General features: G+C 45.2%; 1 protein-coding gene across 10 annotated transcripts in view; it reads right to left on the bottom strand.

Moving 5' to 3' along the window:
- Positions 1–19157, bottom strand: part of LTBP1 (latent transforming growth factor beta binding protein 1) — a 313293-nt gene that overhangs the window by 67350 nt on the left and 226786 nt on the right. For all 10 annotated transcript variants that reach the window (XM_087823460.1, XM_087823461.1, XM_087823462.1 and 7 more), the window contains 3 exons: positions 8353–8475; positions 4091–4213; positions 1774–1896 (listed from right to left, as the gene is read on the bottom strand). In XM_087823460.1, the coding sequence (XP_087679586.1) occupies positions 1774–1896; positions 4091–4213; positions 8353–8475 (369 nt within the window). The remainder of the gene's footprint in view (positions 1–1773; positions 1897–4090; positions 4214–8352; positions 8476–19157) is intronic.

The raw sequence follows: 19157 nt of genomic DNA, 5'->3' as shown, positions 1-19157 counted from the left end.
AATAAGCACTTCATAATTTCATTCTATCAGAAGAAAAACAAGTTAGTATGATGCTCACCCAGATTTAAAGTGTTTCTGAATACTGATCCTAAAACATAAAACACAGCTGACGTGGCTCTGTAGCCAATTAGGTGAGTTGCCACTTTTTCTTCAGCGTGTTTTTCCAACTTCACTGAAATATAATTTACATACAATAACTGCATCTAATTTTAAGAGTCCATTTCAATGAGTGTGGACAAATGTAGATACATTCTTGTGACCACCATCATAATCAAGGCGTAGGCATTTCTGAATTTACTGCCATTTTACAAACTAGATACTTTACTGACCAAGTTTACTGTTAGCTCCCTCACTAGAATGTAAGCTCTATGAGGGCAGGGATTTTTGTCGGTTTGGTTTATTACTATATGTCCTGTGCTTACAATGAATATTTGTTGAACAAATGTATAAAATAAAATGATTCTGACAAGGAAAGAAATCCTTTCTTCCCACCTTTTCTGATTTGGTCCACAAAGCAGTGACCAAGGGAGAGGGGCCGCAGGAAGTCAGAGTGAATCGGGAGTCTCTCTCTCAGGCTTTGCAAGGGATTAGCAGGGAGCAGCCAGGCTGAGCGGCTGGGGAAGGTGCTAAGACGGGCAGGGAATTAGACACTGTGCCTGGAAGGGAACAGCTCAGAGGCGGGGCCTTTGAAGGTGGAGACGCCGGGACCTCTAATCACCAGGACAACTGAGCTGACCCCATTATCTGAGTCGAAGTGGCTGCTGAGCGCAGTCAGCTGCACACAGGAATGACCACAGCACTTAGGCTCCCGACCCTAAGAGGAGGCAGCGGGACTGCAGGACAGCACTGTAAGAAAACAACGTCTTAGCCAGAATTCTCAGAGGAAAACTACACATGTAAGTAGAAAAGCCAACAAGGAAGACGGCTCTCCTTCCCACAGCTGTGAGAGGCGTGCGAGCCATCCCAGCTCAGTCACTGCGGCTAAGGCCGCCCGGGAGGGTGGGAGACGGCACCGGATGGGAATCGGCGGCCGAAGCGCGAGGAGAGCTCCAGAGGGAGCTCAGGCTCAGCTGGAGGGGCTCCAGGCCTATTTATAACCTAGAGCAGTAGGGAAATGAGCCCCGGCTTCACGGAGAGAGCTGAGAATATATTCCAAAGGAGGCTTTCTCATGGAACATAACAGTATCTTATAAACATATATATTAATAATGATGAGCGAGCTAGTTAAACAGTTTTGTTTGGCTTTTGGTGCAATGGATGTTTTTATTTCTGTGTTATTTTTTCCATTGCTTTTCAGAGAGAGTGGAAGGGGGGGAGAGAGGGAGAGAGAGAAACACTGATGTGAGAGAGACACATCGACTGGCTGACTCTCGCACGTGCCCGACCAGGGCAGGGGATTGAGCCTGCAACCCAGGTACATGTCCTTGGCCGGTATCGAACCCAGGACTCCTCAGTCCATGGGCCGAAGGTCCGACCGCTGAGCCAAACCAGCTAAGGCGATGGATGTTTTTAGAATACATCTTGAACTTGGGAAAGGTGGTTACATGTTATAACAGCCAAAACAGAGAACATGCCCATGACCTAAAACTGAATCGATGGCTTTGGACAGCCTCTTGGCGTTATTTGTGTGACCCTGGGGAAAACACTTTGCAGGGGCCTCATGTCCTCAACTGTGATGTCAAAAGGCTGGGCCAGAGGACAGGGGCTGGGGTAACATGCAGATTTCCGTGTGATTCTGGCGTTCTCTGACTGAGACCGGGAGCGATTTCTCACCTTCACAGTGGTCCCCGAGGGCGGACGTGCGGTAGCCCTGGTCACACACGCAGCGGAAGGAGCCCTCCGTGTTCCTGCACTGCCCGTGGGCGCAGAGGTGCTGGTGCTGGCACTCATCGACATCTGCGGCGGGAGAGGGCACAGCGCTGCAGGAGCGAGGCTTTCAACATATTTTAAATCCTTCACGCAGAGGAGTTCAGACACTCTCTGGCTTCTAATTAACTTAGATTTCAGTTTTCATTGTGTGAATGAAACTCTCCTCTAATAAAAAGTCATTCATCCCCCAACAGGGAAAAATCCAGATAAATTTAAGATTTTAATCAATGTGTTAAGAACCTGTCCATATTCATCCCGCTGTTCGCTGGTGAGTGGCAGACACCTGCTGGAATCTGTGAGCCCCCGCCGGACTCCTCGGATTTCTTTAAAGGTTTGGCGGTAACATCGCAACAGTGAGAGGGCTTCAGGCTACGGCTAAAGCTTTACCGGAAACGAGCACCGCAGCTTCATTTGCCACAGGACCTGTACTCCGGCCCGATTATAAGCCTCTTTGCACACACATCATTTCCTCCTCGCTAATTTACCCGTCAGCCCCCTAACCATCAGGCTTCTGGCTCCATGTCAATCGATAATGCTTTTCTGGTTAAATCCAGTGGCCTTCCCTCCTCTCAGCCCACCTGATGTGTACACGGACCCACACATCCCTGGCTGGGAGATTATTTGTTCTATAACCACAATCCTGAGTGCGGGCTCACACACATACCTGTGTTATGTTATATCCACACATAAAAGGCACAGTAATATGTTGCATGCGTGTGACCAGATTGATCTTCTTATTACGGTGTAATTATCCACCATTAATCTAATCTTCTTCGTTAGAGTTTTAGTTTCCTGAGGGCAGGGGCTACGTCTCCCACAGCCTTTATTATCTCTTGGATGACCTAGTGTTTTACAATTAGCCGGCATTCAACTCATGTTTGTTGGTAGACTTTCTTCATAGCGGTTGGGTATATTTATCTGCTCCTGGCCACGTGATTCTGTGAGTTAACACGCACGTTCCCACCGGGGCCCTGGGTGACTGCTCTCCCCCACTCTGGTTAACAGCATCATTCTGGTTGTCACAGCATTCTGCACCCAACACTGGCTTGTCCCTATTGATAGTCTGGTGGGTGGTTCTGCATGTATGTGACTTTTCTTTGACAGTGATATCACAGACCCTTCAAAACAAAGGACCACGAATATTACAGCCTTCCTCCATGACGTGTAGACCTCCTCTCTTATGATACATTCATTTGTCATTTTCTCTGCATGGTGGGCATTTGATAAATGTTCGGCTAACTGAGGTCAGGAGTCATGCAAACGTAAGCCTTTGAGAGGGACTCACAGAATCCAGAACCAAGTGCTTTACCTACTGGTGTATGTGAGTGTGCTTGCGTGGCTCTAATACGCCCCCTCTTAGGCGAGGCGCTGGAAACACTTCCTACACTCTGAAAGGGATTAGCGGGAGATGACAATAATATTGGTAGCTGCCTTTGTAGTGCCGCCATATACTGTGTCTCTGATGACACCATCTCAGGAGACATTTTACTCATTAAACATGCAAAGGTTGCACGTAAATGGGAATATGACTTGATTTTGTACAGTGTGTATTCTGTGCTTAAGTAAATGACATTTCAAGAACTCTGGACACTCATGCTTAGTCACAGGTGATAACTTAATACCTTGAAGTATATATTTATTGGGAAGTGATGTTTTATTTAGTTCAGTGACATTTCTTTTAAGTCTAAGGTCAAACCCAGCAGGATCCAAAAATCCTCGCTATGTCCTGCACTTCACAAACTTTATCCCTGAGTAGGAGGGGGACACTATTTCAGCCTTGTTGAAAAGTCTTCCTTAGCGATATTCCTTGGAAAAGGAAAACTTTTATAAAGCTGAATACACATAAAGGGTGAGGTCATTAACATTCCACAGCACACACCAGACTGATGTAACGACCTTCTAGTTGCAGGAGTCCAGGTATGTAAAACTTTCCACTGAATTGATCTTCTGTAGCAAGGAATTAGAGAGCAGTAATTTTTCTTACGAATATTAATGCCCAACCGCTTGATCCCTAATGACACACTTTTCAGATGTAAACATTTTCCATCCTGTTCCACTCACTTTCCTGACATAAGTTTGAGTCCCTTGCTTTCTGGCCCTCTAAAGCAATCAATCGTCTGTGTCGTTTGTCAAGGACACACTCACTTGATTGTGTGCACATTTTCCAGGCCAGGGGACTGAAACTTAAGTCACAGTGGTCCACACACTGCCACGCTCCTACCTTCACACTGGTCTTTGGCTGCGGACAGCTGGTAGCCCTGCCCACAGGTACACCTGAAGGAGCCCTCGGTGTTTCTGCACTGCCCGTTGATGCACAGATTCCCTTGCTGACACTCATCAACATCTGCAAACACAAACAATGACAACTGGTTTAAAGCTGGTCGTATCTAGAAGACCCCCTTAGCTCAACTCTGAGACAAGACAGAACCTCAAGCGCAAAACAGCAACAATCGGTGGCTGTAGACCTGTGGAAGTTCATGAAAGAAGGTGGAATTCAGGCTCTTCCAAGAATTTTAAAAACAAAACCGTATCGGAGGCGGCAATGGAGAGAAATAAACATTTCTCTTATATTGAGAAGAAGCTGAAAAAGTATAAGAGCAAACAACTGTGTTAAAAGACAGTGACCTTATTATTTATTCTGAGAGTAGAGCATAGTTTTGCTTGTTTTTAAAGACACAAGGGAAGCCGAGCGAAATGCTGGCGTCATGTTGACGGCTCCTGGAATGTCGAAAGAGAAGGTGGTGAGAATTTTTTAAATGCCTTAATTAAGCATAAAGCGAATGACTGAGAAAGAACATAATTCTTTATAAGTGGTTCTAGAAAATGCAAATACGTATACAAGCTTGCATGCGCGGAGAAAGGACCGGCCTCATCGATACACAAGAACACTTGCGGCAGAAGTAGTTCGTTTGCTAAGTGCTCTCGTGTGGCCATTAGGTGGTTCTGCTCTGATGAGATAATTCTCTCTTGAACAGAAGAAAACCACAGAGGAGAAAGGAGCTATCTAAAAGGAGCAGAATTTATTTTAAGGAGGCCAAGCCCTAGCGATCGATGTCTGACTATTGCTTTCTTCCAAAAATATCAGTTAAAATGCATCTAAAAGTTTTTCCCAGGAGAGCCCAGTTAACTGTACCGTCCTTCCCCTGAGGTATTATTGACAATTACCTGTTTCCTGAGCAAAGCGGCAGGTCTTAACCTCTTCTGAGGCATTCACCTTTTGAATTTATCCTGATACAAAGTCACGGGTAACCCTAAAAAAGCTCACATAAACCCTTAATCTAATGGGAGTTCAGGAATTTGTTTCTTACTCATTTAATTTTATAAAGAAATTAGTTTGCTGGAAACGTATGTTTCTCTTATTGTGTTACTGATCCCTTTTATTTATAAATAATTCCTGGCTGCCGAGCACTGACTGCCAAAAGGAGCTAAATGAGCGAGCTGGATTGCGTCTGAAGAACTAGGGAAGGCCTTTCCCGCACTCCAGTCTGTTAGCTCTAGGAGTGGCTGACAGCAAAGAACAGCCTGCACCGTATTTTCTTTCAGCACACTCCAAAAAATGCTTGAGGTCTCTCGGTTCAAGAACCTGAGGCCCACGACAGCTCGTGCAGCTTGCTGGACCTCACGTAATATCTGACAACGTTTTTTTGTGCCTTGGACCCTTTTTGATTTTCTCAAAGATGACAAATGAAGCATTCCCACGTGAAGAAGTCCGCCACAAGGAGAGGCCTCCACTCCAGGAACCGGCAGGGTAAGCCAGACAGACATCTTACATAAGTTGCTCATTTGTATTGTGAAGATGTCAGAAGTAATTCATTATAAGTAATGACATACACATTTGGAATAACTTGAGGCAACCCAGTTATCTTGAATAATGTGATCCTCGGGTCTTTAAAATAACCAAGGGGAACAGAGGCAGTTTAATTCTACAGATCAAAAGGCATTTTTCTTTTCGGATGAGGGACAAAATTCCTACGATAAAAGAACGCTTTCTAATAAAACAGGCATGCAGGACAAATGTCTTCTCTCTTTTGTGCCAAGAGATGAAAAGAAAATATTCTTCTCTGTGAGAGATAATTGAGAAACTTTTTGCACATACTTCTAGGACAAGTCCAGCTCAGAGTTAAAATAGAGACTACCTCTAGTTATTTGTAAATTTAGGACATATGGTGCTAAAATGTACAGATGCAAAGGGATGCAAAGAAATAAGTAGAAATAAATTAATACATTAGGTAATGTGTTTACAACCTGATAAAGGCTGTCAGTACATTTAGCGAGGCGAAGACAAAGTCAATATTTAGGGCCATCAACAAGGTGAGATTAGCAGAGTCGCTGGAATGCTGGGAAAGGGAGAGATTTACAACCCAGGAAGAGTCCGACATCTGCGAGCTGATGTGGTTTGGGAAAGATTACGAAATAATTAAAGAAAAACGGTGATACATGATTTATTATTATAAAAAGGAAGTGCTTTGATTGGTGAGTAAGGAAAACATTTAGCACATATGTAGGTTTTTAAAGAAGAGAGGGATCTTTTGTTTTTAATGCTCGCCCAAGGATAAGTTTTTATTGACTTAGCGGGGGGGGGGGGGGGGCATTGATGTGACAGAGAAACATCGACCGGTTACCTCCCATACGTGCCCCAACTGGGGATTGAACCCACACCCTGGGCATGGCCCTGACCGGGAACTGAACCCACGGCCTTTCGGTGCCCGAGCTGCTGCTCCAACCAGCTGAGCCACCGGCCAGAACAAGATGCGGATCCTGCCTGACGTACCGCAGGCTGTAGGGGAGGACACCAGGGCGACGGGCGCAGAGCGCAGGCTAAATGACAAGCGGGGATCAAGCAGGTCCCGCCTGCAGGCTCTGGCGCGGGCTGTTTCGGCCGCCCGCTCTCCTCTCCTCTCCCCTCCTCCCCTGTGTGTCCAGTGTTTTCAGACCAAGTTCAAACAGCAGCCCCCGCGAAGCTCTCCCAGAAGCATGCAAGCGGAAGCAGCCACACGCTTCGTGGCTTTAGCGCCTTTGCGTAGGCCTCGAATCTGGCAGATAACCGTCGTCTACATTGCCAACGACAGCGTGTCAGGCTCCACCCCCGCGTCACCGCGTCTCCACCCCCGTGGGGGACGCGCCAAGGCCACGGGCCGCTGGGTGCCCGTTACCGACTGCCCGCCACCGAGAGACTAACCCCGTCCCTCGCTTACACGGACACTCACCTGGGAAAGAAGCAGCATTTTATTTATTTCCTTCTTTCTCCCTTTGAAAGAGCATGCTTTTGTGTATAAAAACAGTGGTAGAAAGCAGAAGAAAAAACCCATAGATTTAGCTAGAGGAATAATTAAAATCTCTTTAAAAAAAGTATGGAAAGGAAAATTAGGGACACCTCAGACAAACTATAGCAATATACTGGAAAATAAGGTATACGTAATATATGTGCACAGATACACAGGCTTATAAAGATTATATGTAAAGTGTTCATATACTTAAATGAGAAATGATATTAACATAAATTTACAAAAGAGTAAATAAAAATGTTTAGTTAATGTTCACTAGAAGATATTATTTATTATAATTATATAACTTAAAATATGTTAAGTTACATTATTTAGTAATGAAATTAATGTTTAATAGAAGTGTTCAGGATTAAAGGAAATAAGCATAGAAATATTAAACATTTTACAATAAAAAACATACATTTTAACAATTAGAAATTAGTGTTTTAGCAAAATAGTAAAATCATTCAGAACATCTTATCCATAATTCCACTTTTGTGAATAAAGAAATAATCCTAAAATTCAGGCATAGGTTTCTTTTTTAAAAATGGGACTGTTAAAGTTTGTGTTTGTTCTACGCCTGAAGAATAGCAAGAAAAGAGTGACACAGCAATACACTGGATGTTACGCAGCCTTTTAAAATAATTTTGAAAAGCATTATGAATGAGATGCAAAATCCTGGCATATACTGTTAAGTAACAAAATGCAGGATTCAAAATTATACACAGAACCTAACTATACAAAATACCCATAATATATAAACATCTATGAATGAGATGATATTACCTTATCTTTTTTACCTTTCTGCATTTGCTAGATTTTCTACAATGACTGTATGTATTTTTTTAATAGCAACGTCACTGAGATATAATCCACATACCATGCAAGTCCCCTGTTTAAGTAGACAATTCAATGTTTTCAGTACATTCGCAGGGTTGTGCAACGGCATGTACTATTTATATAACCAGAAAATAATTAAATAATCAGACCTATGGTTTATAGACGCTCTGTAGAAACACACTGTCTTCCTTTATATAAATAGATACGGTCTGTATTTAACCACAATGAGGAGCCACTTTCAAAGATACCAACCAAAATGTTACCCGAGTAGCTCCGTGAAAATAAATGACAGTGTGGTTCCCTTTTCTAAGGCTAGTTACTCTGATATATTCTCAACAGAATTTCAAGCAAAAATGAGAGATCTGATCCCAGGATTTACCTTTACAGTGTTTGTGGTCTGGGGTCGGGGTGTAGCCCTTGTGACATGAGCACATGTAGGAGCCTTCAAGGTTGGAGCAAGTGCCGTTGGCGCAGACCTTTGGATCCTGGCACTCATCCACATCTTGAAGAAGGTTGCATGTTGGAAAGGGAAATTAAAAAAAAAAAGAACAGACCAGATGAAGAGAGAAAAAAAGAAACAAAACACGAATCAAGTTAAATTTAGTTAGAAAAACAATAGTGGATCTTCAAAAAAGGGGCGGACCCTTGAAGATACGCTTTCAAATTAGCCCTTAGAAGGGAAAAGCTCTGGTGCGAGCTGCATATATGACGGCTCTATGCCTTAATTTACTTTCTACAAAGTAACTCAAGAAAGGAACCAAACATGCTCTTGGAATAAATTCAATGGAAGGCTTGTTGTGGACAGGAGAGCAAAAGAGAGTAGTTTTAAAGCAACATCCCCTAAAAAAAAAATATTCCAGCCCGGCCGGGCGTGGCTCAGTGGTTGAGCGTCGACCTAGGATCCAGGCGATAGGGGTTGGATTCCTGGCCAGGGCACATGCTGGGGTTGTGGGCTCGATCAATGACTCATCATTGATGTTTCTGTCTCTCTCTCTCCCTCTCCTTTCCTCTCTCTGAAATCAAAGATATATTTAAATATATATATATATTCCAAAGAATCAAAGATGCATCAAGTTGTACTTGGAGAATTGATGAGGTTCACAGAAGCAAAAGGTATGACTCACAACCCAGAGAAACTTCAAGAAAAAGTGGAACAGTCAGGTGAGAAAAAACTCTAATAAAATCAGTATCACAATAACCAGTCTGGGGACAGACATAAGGTTATGTGGGCAGTTTGAAAGTATGGTATGGGCTGAAGAGGCAGATAAAATAATAACTAATCTTTACCAAGCACTTCCTGCATGCAGGCATGGAAGGCCGTGCCTGTATCATCTCACTGAATCCCAACAAAATCCAGCCAACCATTTACAGAGAGGAAGGAACCGAGACTTGGAGAAGCCCGATAGCTTGCCAAGGCCACACCGTTAGACAACGGCGGCTCCGAGACTGGGATCCAGTCAGCGTTAACCCCAAAGCCCATCCCTCTAACCTGACTGTTTCTATCGTAGACAAGTTAAGTCTAGTGATAGAAACAGAGAGAATGTGTATTCATTTTTATTATTCGGTAACACAGCAGTTATATAAAAACTAATCATCTAACTGTTCATTGATTTCATTCAACAAACATTCGTTAAGCTCCTAGGAGAACATCATTCATTCAGAAAGAAAAACTGGAGTCCTGGGCCCCATCTGAATGCCCCTGGGTGAGTCCACTGCAGGCTGTCGTGGGAAGACATAATGTAGCACGAGTGACCAAAAACACAGAGGACAAACAGCCCCAAGTGCTAAAAGAACCCACACAGAGCATCGAAATTCAGGCTTCCTTGTGCAGCCGGCTGTAAGGCTGACCGATGCTTCTTAATCACGAGGCAGGCGAACAGCAAGGAGGAGAGGCTCTCGATTCCATCATTTCACCGGACGCGCCCACGGCAAAAGCAGCGCAGCTCTCCAGCCTCCTAACCTTAACAGGCAGCGTCATGAACACGGTGGCCACAGAGATCTCATCTTCCGTCGGCAAGCCAGAGTTCAGCGGGCATTCGTTTGCGCTGCGTTTCATTAAAGCAGTGTTCTCCCTTTCTTACAGGAGAATTCAGAAATAAAGCATTAACAAAAATAAGGCAAAGAAACGGGTGACTGCGCGCAGGTGGGTTCCATACGCACACTGAGATGAGCCAAGCAACTGGCCTGCCCCGGCGCTCTCTCCCTCCCCCAGCGTCACTCAACAAAAACAGCACTTCCAGACCCACGCACTGACCATCCTTCCTGTGTGCGGGTCCACTTTGGTACACATGGAGAGCAAGCAACTTGAAAGGAGCCAAACACTGATGCCAAAGTAAATAACGGGACAGAATGAGCCTCGATACTAAGTATGGAAATTCCTGACAGCAACGTGAAAATGTCAAGTCTAGCATCTGGTTTTGTTGCAACAATGTTAACAAGTTGAAAAATGTATGGATCGCTCTCCTTAATTATTCACGCACCGAGGAATGTGACTTACAGGGCTGCAGAATGTAATAGCAAAATCAGCTTCAGGCCATATTTCTCTAAAGTAAATTAACAGACATTGCAGATTACTATTCATGAGATACTTACAAAAGTTCTATTCTGTCAGGCTACTACCCTGATTAACCACGAAGCAGAAAGCCTGGAAATACCTAGGGTAGTCTGACGTGTTTAATCTTCTCTTTACTTATTACAGACGTGACTGCGTGGACCCAGAATCCTTTCAAGTCAATCACTGACATGAGACAGAACAGTCTGAATTCAATGAGTACTTGGCCTTAATGGAGCTAATGCCCTCGAGGAAAAAACTATATAGTAAAATATCACTAAAGTCCCTCTACATGGCGTCAAAAGGTACAAACTTCCAGCTATAAAATAAGTAAGTCACAGTGATGTCATGTACAGCACGGTGACTAGAGTTAATAATACTGCATATCTGAAAACTGTTAAGGGAGTAGATCTTAAAAGTAATTTATCACAAGGTAAAAAAAATTTTGTAAGTATGTATAGTGATACATATTATCTAGACTTACTATTCTGAGCATTTTGCAATGTGAACAAATATTGAATTGCTATATTGTACATATGAAACTAATACAACATTACATGTCAATCATACCTCAATTAAAAAAAGAATCTCTCTATAGAAGAAAGGTATCTAGAACGGGGCCTCACTTAGTGGATGCAAAATCAGCTCAGTGTTGTATCTTTAGCCCAGACCTATCTCCTAAACCGTAGATCCCTGCATCCAGCTGGGCAATCTATGAGACGTCTCCACTTGATGTCCCACAGACACCTCAGTCTTCGTGGCCTAAAGTGACCTTTCCCACTGCCGCTCCTTCATGCCATCCCCCATGTCAGTACATGGTGCCAGTGCCCACTCAAGGGCCCAAGTCAGAAACATGGGCATCAACCTTTCCAGATTTCTTACTCTCTCCCCACATTCAATTTACTACCAAGTCATATCAATTCTACCTTCCAAATGTCTCTCAAATGTCCTCACTTTACTTCACTCCTATTCTACCATTTCTCTCTCACTTGGGTTACTGCCATAGTCTTTTCATTGTTTTCTCTACTTCAAGTCCTGCCCTCTTCTAACACCACCTAACCTACAGCCACAGTAAAGTTTCTACAACACAAATCCAATCAATGGTTCCTCCTCTACTTTAACAACCTTCCGTGGCTCCCAGCGTTCTTCGGTTTGGTTAAGGACACGAACTTGTGGGGGCCGAGTGGTATGGACAGAAAGGCTGGCACCACAATCCTTACTTCAGACCCCTGGGAGGGTCAATGCCGTGGGAAACAAGGTGGTTCCTGCCCCCCCACAACCCGTCACTCACAGCCCCTTACCCCTGCCGCAGAGGGAGCCGGTGATGTCGGTGGCTTTCTTCGCTGGAGATCAAAACTCACCTCACTCTAGGATCACAGGTCTTACAGAAGAGTCACGTTACCCGAATTCTTACAACGCATATACATGATGAGTTCAAAAGGGAAATGTGTCACGAAAAACACCATGTCCACAGAAGAATGGCTTCCGAACTCCAAAAAAAAAATTACCAGTGGACTTTCGGGACAAAATCTGGCATCTGCCAGTCGATGAATGAATTAAAACTCCCTGCAGTAAGGACGCTGCTGGCAGCTCATGAGGCCAGCACTTTGTGGATATCATAGTCCAAAAGTTTATGAACCCTCCTCACTGGGCTATCACCCCATCGCAACTGGTCCTTGTCACTCATAACACCCTGACAGGCCCTACAAGCGCGGTGCTGAGAGAGACGTGCCGCGCCCGTGGAGGCCCTGACCCGCTCCCCAGGAACTCGATCGGAAGCGGCGCTCAAGGCCGTCTGGCATGATTTGCCCTGACTGAGCCCGGGCTGATCCTTATGATCACCGCTTCCCTTTAAAAATGTTTCACCTCGCCTCTGAATCCTGTAGTCCCCAGTTTCTTTGTCGAGATCAATATGAAGTTCACCAGTCATTAGTTCCCGGCTCCACCTTCTCTCCTCTTTGGGGGAAAATGAGGCTATTAATCTCTCTTCAGCTCTTTGGCAACTTTCCATTCTCAACAATTTCACAGAGATGACTCCCAGCTGGCCAACAATCCCACCTGCAAATTCTCTCCCTGCCTTGGGATGTATTTCATCTGGGTCAGGAACCCTTTGGAAATTTCCCTTCCTAATATCCTGGGAACACGCTGGACCGCCTGAAGCCCCACCGTGGTGGGCCTGATCGCTAAGGCACAGGGGGTGTTCAGAGGCTGACTTTACACCAGTCAGCCAAGGCCGTGCTGCAAACACCACCCCACCCCACCCCACACACACACGTCACGTGTCAGCTCCCTGGGGTGGGTCAGGGCTGGTTCCACAGCAAGTTTGCCTGCATCTGCACCGCCTCCTGTCCTTTCAAGGAGATGAGTCTACCCACACTGCAAACCAGTTATTTTTTGGAGTCTGTTGAGCCTCCTTGAATTTCTTAGGGACCAACATGGACTTCCTGAGTGAACGCCGTTTGATGCGGGGAGAAAACACCTTATTCGATCACTACAGCTACACAAAAATCTAGGAGTAATTACTCCCTGCCCCAAATATGCCACTTCTTTAATTATCCCGTCACTGTTCTTCATGCATAGTCTTTTATACTAAAGGTGATGAGAGAATATATTGGACAGAAAAGCAGGCCTGGCAAATGGGAGACACGTGCTGCTGAGGCCCGTGTGACATCACAAGCTCAACCGCAGGTGAGGTACTGTAAGTCCTCAGGGTCTCAGGCCCACTGTCAGTTCTGACCAAGTCAAAATGCGCAGCAGCAGAGCTGCCTGCAAAAAGATATGTTCCTTGAAGGCTCATCGCTGCTTTTCAGAACTGGAAACCAGCCAATGCTATGCACACCCCAGATAAAGAGTCAAGGACAACTTCAGAATATTAATCCACTGATGCCACCAAATCACTGGCTTCTTACCTCGCCTTTCCCAGGGAACATTTGTCTTTCAGCAAAACTTAACCAGGCTACCTATGGTGCAGGTCTGACACCTCAGACTCCAGAATCCCTGAGCCTTTATTACTACATCTTGCCAGGGACAACGCCAGCCCACACAGATTTCTCCCTTCTATGAACTTTCCTTTCCCTATTATGCTAATTATATTGTTTTGTTCCTGAATGTTCTTGGGTGGACATGAGAGAGGCAGGAGATACTCTATAGAACAAAACAGGAGCCTCGCTCTGGAGAAAGAGGGCCTGGGATCTTGCCCTGGCGCTGTCATTTCTGACCTCTGACCTTGAGCAAGCCTATGAAGCTAGTTAGGAATCAGTTTCTCTATCTGTACTACAAAGAGGATGGCCAGGAGGGTCAAATGAAACAACTAAGTCAAAGCCCTTTGTGAACTAGGCAAAGTGAAGTTTTTTTGTTGTTGTTCCCACACAGGCATGTCTCCTTCACAAAATTAGCTGTTGTGTGTGTTTTTTTAAATTGAGATGTAATTGACATATAACATTGTGCAAGTCTAAGTGATACTTTGATACACTCATATTACAGAACAGTAGCATTAGCTAACACCTTTGTCACAATTAAGACCTCGTCTCTCTGAAGCTTATAATCGAGGGCTGCTGCCTCCAGTCACCATGCTGTGCACATCTCCAGGACCTCGTTACCAACAGTTGCAACTTTGTACCTTAAATACCGTCTCCTCAACCCCCCTCCTCCCAGCCCCAGGTAACCACATCCTCCTCTGGCATCTGGCAGACGTACAGTCAGGTGCTCAACAACCGCTTACTGACTGATTAGCAACTCTAGCATGTAATGGTTTAGGGATAAGTCTGGTGTTGACATTTTATAATATCTGCAAAAGGCAGATGGTAAGCGCAGTTGCCATCTTGTACATACATAAAAAATGCAGGATGAAGTCTGCAATTCCAGATAAGTCTCTGCATAGTCATATACTCCATAAAAATTAACAATGAATCTTAACGTTTGAAAAGAAATCCTGGTGTGAAAGGCACTCGGAGAACAATGAGCTCTCCATGTTTACTCTGCAAGTTCTCTGAGCCTGGTTTTGGTTAAGGTTGTGGCTAAACCAGTTGTCAGTGGATAAAATGATATACTAAGTTCTTCAAATGCCTAAGTCCTTTGACATTTAGACAAACTAAGTGGGAGTCACAAAGTCATCATCAACTTAATTACGGGCTGACAAAGAAGGATTACTCTGATGATAATCTAAGAAACTTGTGTTCCTGGGTCACGTGGTCTGTCACAGACTCAACTCTAAAGCAACACAACAGTCACCCCCACAGGGGCGACGGGCTGCATGTACATTCAGGAGGGGGTGGCTACTGTGCCTCATGAAGGTGAGCAAAGAAAACGAAGTGCAGGGTGGAAATGGCAGCATTGCAGAAGCTGAAACGCCTGTGAGGAGCGATCAATGACCCTACAGAGAAGCACCATGACTCTGAGATGCATATTCCAGCGAAACAGAAATGCTCAGCAGTTGAAAGGAAACTGTAAGATACAGGATTGCTCAAATTCATAAGAGAAATTCATAACACAGGAAGAGTTAAAAACGACCTGAGATGAACTTAAAGAAGACAGTTACACAGAAAAGTGCAACATGTAACCGACTTTAACAGGTGTCAGGCATTACTGCCTTTCTTGTTTTGCAGAACAAGGGAGAGAAAAGGAAAGGTAAGGGGCTGGGAAAAGAAGGGATGTAACACTGACCGGGTCCTTCCTTATGTCACACACCTAACTGGACGATCTGCGTTGCTTATTGAATTCTGACAATAAGCCCTATGAAGAAAGTATTTCAATCCCCATCTTACAGATATTAAAACTCAGCTTCAGAGGGGTCACATGGTCCCAAATCTGTCTAAACCCAGGGAAATGTGATCTTCGTGTCTACTAAAAAGTACCTGTAAACAACTAAATATGAGAGAATTTCCTTTGGGGAATGGTTCTAGTCGGGCTGGAGTCAGGCTAGTTCTCTATGAGTGAAAAGACACCTGTAAACCAAGTACCTGTCAGGCTGGCTTCCCTTAGGAAAAGTGCTGGCTGGAGCAGCCAGTTGGCACCTGACAGAAGCCGGGGTGATGAGATCGCCATCGTCATCAGGGGCGGGGGCCGAATGGCAGCACCTCCAGGATGAATGTGAGGTCCAAGGGATACAGTGTCGAGTGACGAAAGGGGCTCTCAAGGGAGGGCAAAACCCACCACTTAAAAGAAGACGCTACACTGACAGAGAAGCCAACGAGAGTTGCCAGAAAATATCGAGGGATAGATATTTTCAAGGCGGACAATAAACTATTGAGAATGAAGGGCCGATTGTGTGTCCCGGGTTAAACAGGAGGAAAGAGCGTGCTCCCAGTGACAGCTCCTGCTGACATTTTACCTGTTCCTGCCCCAACAACCCCTGTTCTACTTCGTAAATCAAAGCGCGTCCGTCAGTAAGACCCAGTGTACCAGGCACGGAGGCACAGAGGCCACCAGCGGCGTCAGCAAGCTCACGGCCTCGCTGGGGGAGGCGCAGGAGGGTATCCCTGCAGGACGCAAGGGTGGAAGAGCAGTTCTACATCCCCAATTAGACCATTTCACAGAAAAACGAGCCAAGTCGGAATGGAGATGGACAGGTTTAAATAAAAGAAAACACGTATAATGCCAAACAGAAGTACTGCTATGCACAACCCTGTACAGGTTGAATTACACGACTTTAAAATGCGCAGCGAGCGAGAGGAGGGCAGAGGAGCTTCGCGATGAAGGGACCAGAACAGGCCTGTGCCGCAGCAGGGACTTCCAGAGATGGCCCCAGCGGGTGCCAAGGGCAGGACTTTTCTTCAAACAGTGAGATCGGGAAACCCTTTTTTTTAAGTCTTCAATGTTCTTGCGCATTAAACACTGGATAAAAAAGTTCTCATCGATGTACCCTAAATTATCTGAATTAAGAAGATATAAAACGCCACGACTCACGAGTAACTGTTAAGAGACAAAAGCAAACGGTCAGCCGGGGACACCTTGTAAACGACTGATCTCTGAGCGCCACGGGAGCTCGGGCACTCTCTCCCCTTCACGCCGCTCTTCCCCGCTCCGGGGCCCGCGCCCACCTGACACGCGGGCACCCCCCCTCCCCTTCACGCCGCTCTTCCCCGCTTCGGGGCCCGCGCCCACCTGACACGCGGGCACCCCGATGCCTGCTCGTCCGTCCGTGGGCGCGATGGCTCTGGAGCAGGAGGACAGTGTGCGCAGGGAATTTATTTTGTGCTCTCAATCCCCACAGCCTACAAAAACGCCTGGCTCATCGCAGACGCTCAATCGTTAAGTGAGCAAATAAAATATATCAAGTTGTGCTCCCAACGAGCTCAAAACTCAGAGACAAGCTTAAGTAAGGACTGCGCCTTCTGGAAGGTACGTTAGAGTACCAGGCACAAGTCCAAAGGTGGGAACGAAGCTCTGTAAAGGAACAGAAATGAAGAGACACGGCTGGGTGTTCACGAGCACCGTCAGAGTCGAGCAGAAGAATCCAATCCATTCACAGGTTCGATATGAGCAGAAAGTTACGTTGCAATATCTATCTGCTTTTTGTCACACTCGACTTTTCAACATTTGAAAGCTCTACCACCATAAAAAATTATGACGGAAAATCCATTTTGGTATAATCTGCAAAAGCCCTCATGAGAAATTTCGAACAAGTGCAAGTCCAATCAAGCAATGGATGGAACTAAAATTATGTCTCAGAGAAGCTTGAGCTACAGGTGACAAAGAGCCTAACATTTACCCAGCCCAGAAGCAGAAAGCACGCTGCCTACTTTTAATAGAAAACGCATGACCACAGGACTGCAAAGACGAAAGCTATTGCTTGGAACGAGCAGCTACGTGTGTGACTTTGGTTGAGTAACAACAGTGACTTAATATTTCTGCTTATGATTCTGCTAATCTGGTTGGCAGAGTGAAATTAGTTTTAAACGAGGTGCTGGGTTTCTGTCACTAAAACTGGGGCAAAGTGGTTGCAATTAGATTGATTGCACACATCCAGGTATGAGAAGTCATTTATTATTATTGCCCAATTTAGATAAATGCATTTATATTCCAGAGCAATCACTTGCCAGTTTGGTCAGTCACATTCCATTAGCAAATGCATGAATCAGGGCTGTGTTTACACCACCCGTTAGTTATTGAAGGTAAAGTTCAGGCTCTGCTCTTGGATTACAACAGGCATCGGGTCTGTGACAATGAGAACACGAATGGAACCTTCGCAGGCGGCTATAAAATGTATACCCAATGGGAAAATCAAAACCAAATGCACTTTCTGACCAAAGCAGACTACATAAATGAATTCTTATCAAATAAGCAATTAATGAAAAATAATCTTTCCCTCTCCCCAAAGATCAACACCTCACAGTTCCACTGATGGAGACTCCTGGGATGGGCATGAGGCTCAGGGCCTGAGGCTCAGGGCCCGGGGCCACCTGCACCAGGTACAGCTCATGCCGCCTGGTGGGGAGGCCAAAGCTTGAAATCGGGAGTTTTCTGGCCGAGCTTTCTTATCTCACCCTTTCTAAAGGACCTAACCGTCTTCCCAGAGCTGTAAGAATGGGCCACCGTTTTCAACAGAACGAGAGGGTCTGGTCCCTCTCTCATCTTGTAGCCAGTCCCCCCTTGACCTCTGTTCTTCCAGCTGCTGGAGCATGGCCTCCTCTCTCCGCAAGCCCCCTGCATGTGCCGCTCCCTGCGTCCAAAGTCTTCTCCCTCCCAGTCTCTTCCCCAGTTAAAAATGAACTCAAGCATCTTCCTAGAGGCCACGCATTGCGCCGCAGGCTCTTGCAGTGCCACAGGGCCCCCCTTCCCAGCGTCGGCATCACCCGTGACTTGAATTGATTTATGACATGTCTGGGTGAGTGCCAACCTCCCCCACTAGACAGCAAGTGAGAGAGGCATTTTTTTTTTTTTTTTGGACTCTCATGTACCCTGGCACTCGGTTCAACTCTGGGCGACATACAGTAGGTTCTCCAGCACTTGCGAAAGAAAGGACATAAGGTAGGAAGGAATGAAAAGTCCAACTCGCACTGTCGGAGTCTGGCACGGCAAGCGAAAGGTCCACCTTCCAAGGAAAAGATCACACGGCGGAGAAACACCAAGGAAAGCCATGAAAGGGGACCGCTAACGAGGGCACAGGGAATTGGAACTGGAGCCAACGTATCACTTATCCCCCTCGGTGCCGAACGTAGGTGCTAAGTGGTTATTAAATACTTGAATGAATGAATGCATTACATAAGAAACGTGAGCACTCAACCAAGGTTCCTCTTTGCGCGTCGGCTACTCCTGCTGCAAGTCTGTGTTTCTAAGTTTCCTGATTCTATGTGGTCGCTGGTAGCTGCTTATTACACCTTTTCCCACTTTTTAAGCATTTTGTTTTCTACCGTTTTCCTCCCTGGGGTGATGATTTTATTTCATTTTGTTTATTTATATCACATCAGGGGAAATAATGTATTTACTTGTCTCAGGTAAAATCTCATATTCTTCATGTCAACTCACTTTCTTATTTTCTCCAGGGTTAAAACTTGCTTAGAACTTAAGAGTTTTCTCAAAATAATATGTTGTTACATTCTATATATATATATATACATATATATATATATAAATATTTTAAATATATCTTTATTGATTTCAGAGAGGGAGAGAGAGAGAGAAATATCAATGAT

This window comes from Miniopterus natalensis, chromosome 13 (genome assembly GCF_054644295.1).
Source record: "Miniopterus natalensis isolate mMinNat1 chromosome 13, mMinNat1.hap1, whole genome shotgun sequence".
NCBI lineage: Eukaryota > Metazoa > Chordata > Mammalia > Chiroptera > Miniopteridae > Miniopterus > Miniopterus natalensis.
Note: the sequence above shows the minus strand (reverse complement) of the source record. Positions and strands in the feature narration are given on the sequence as shown.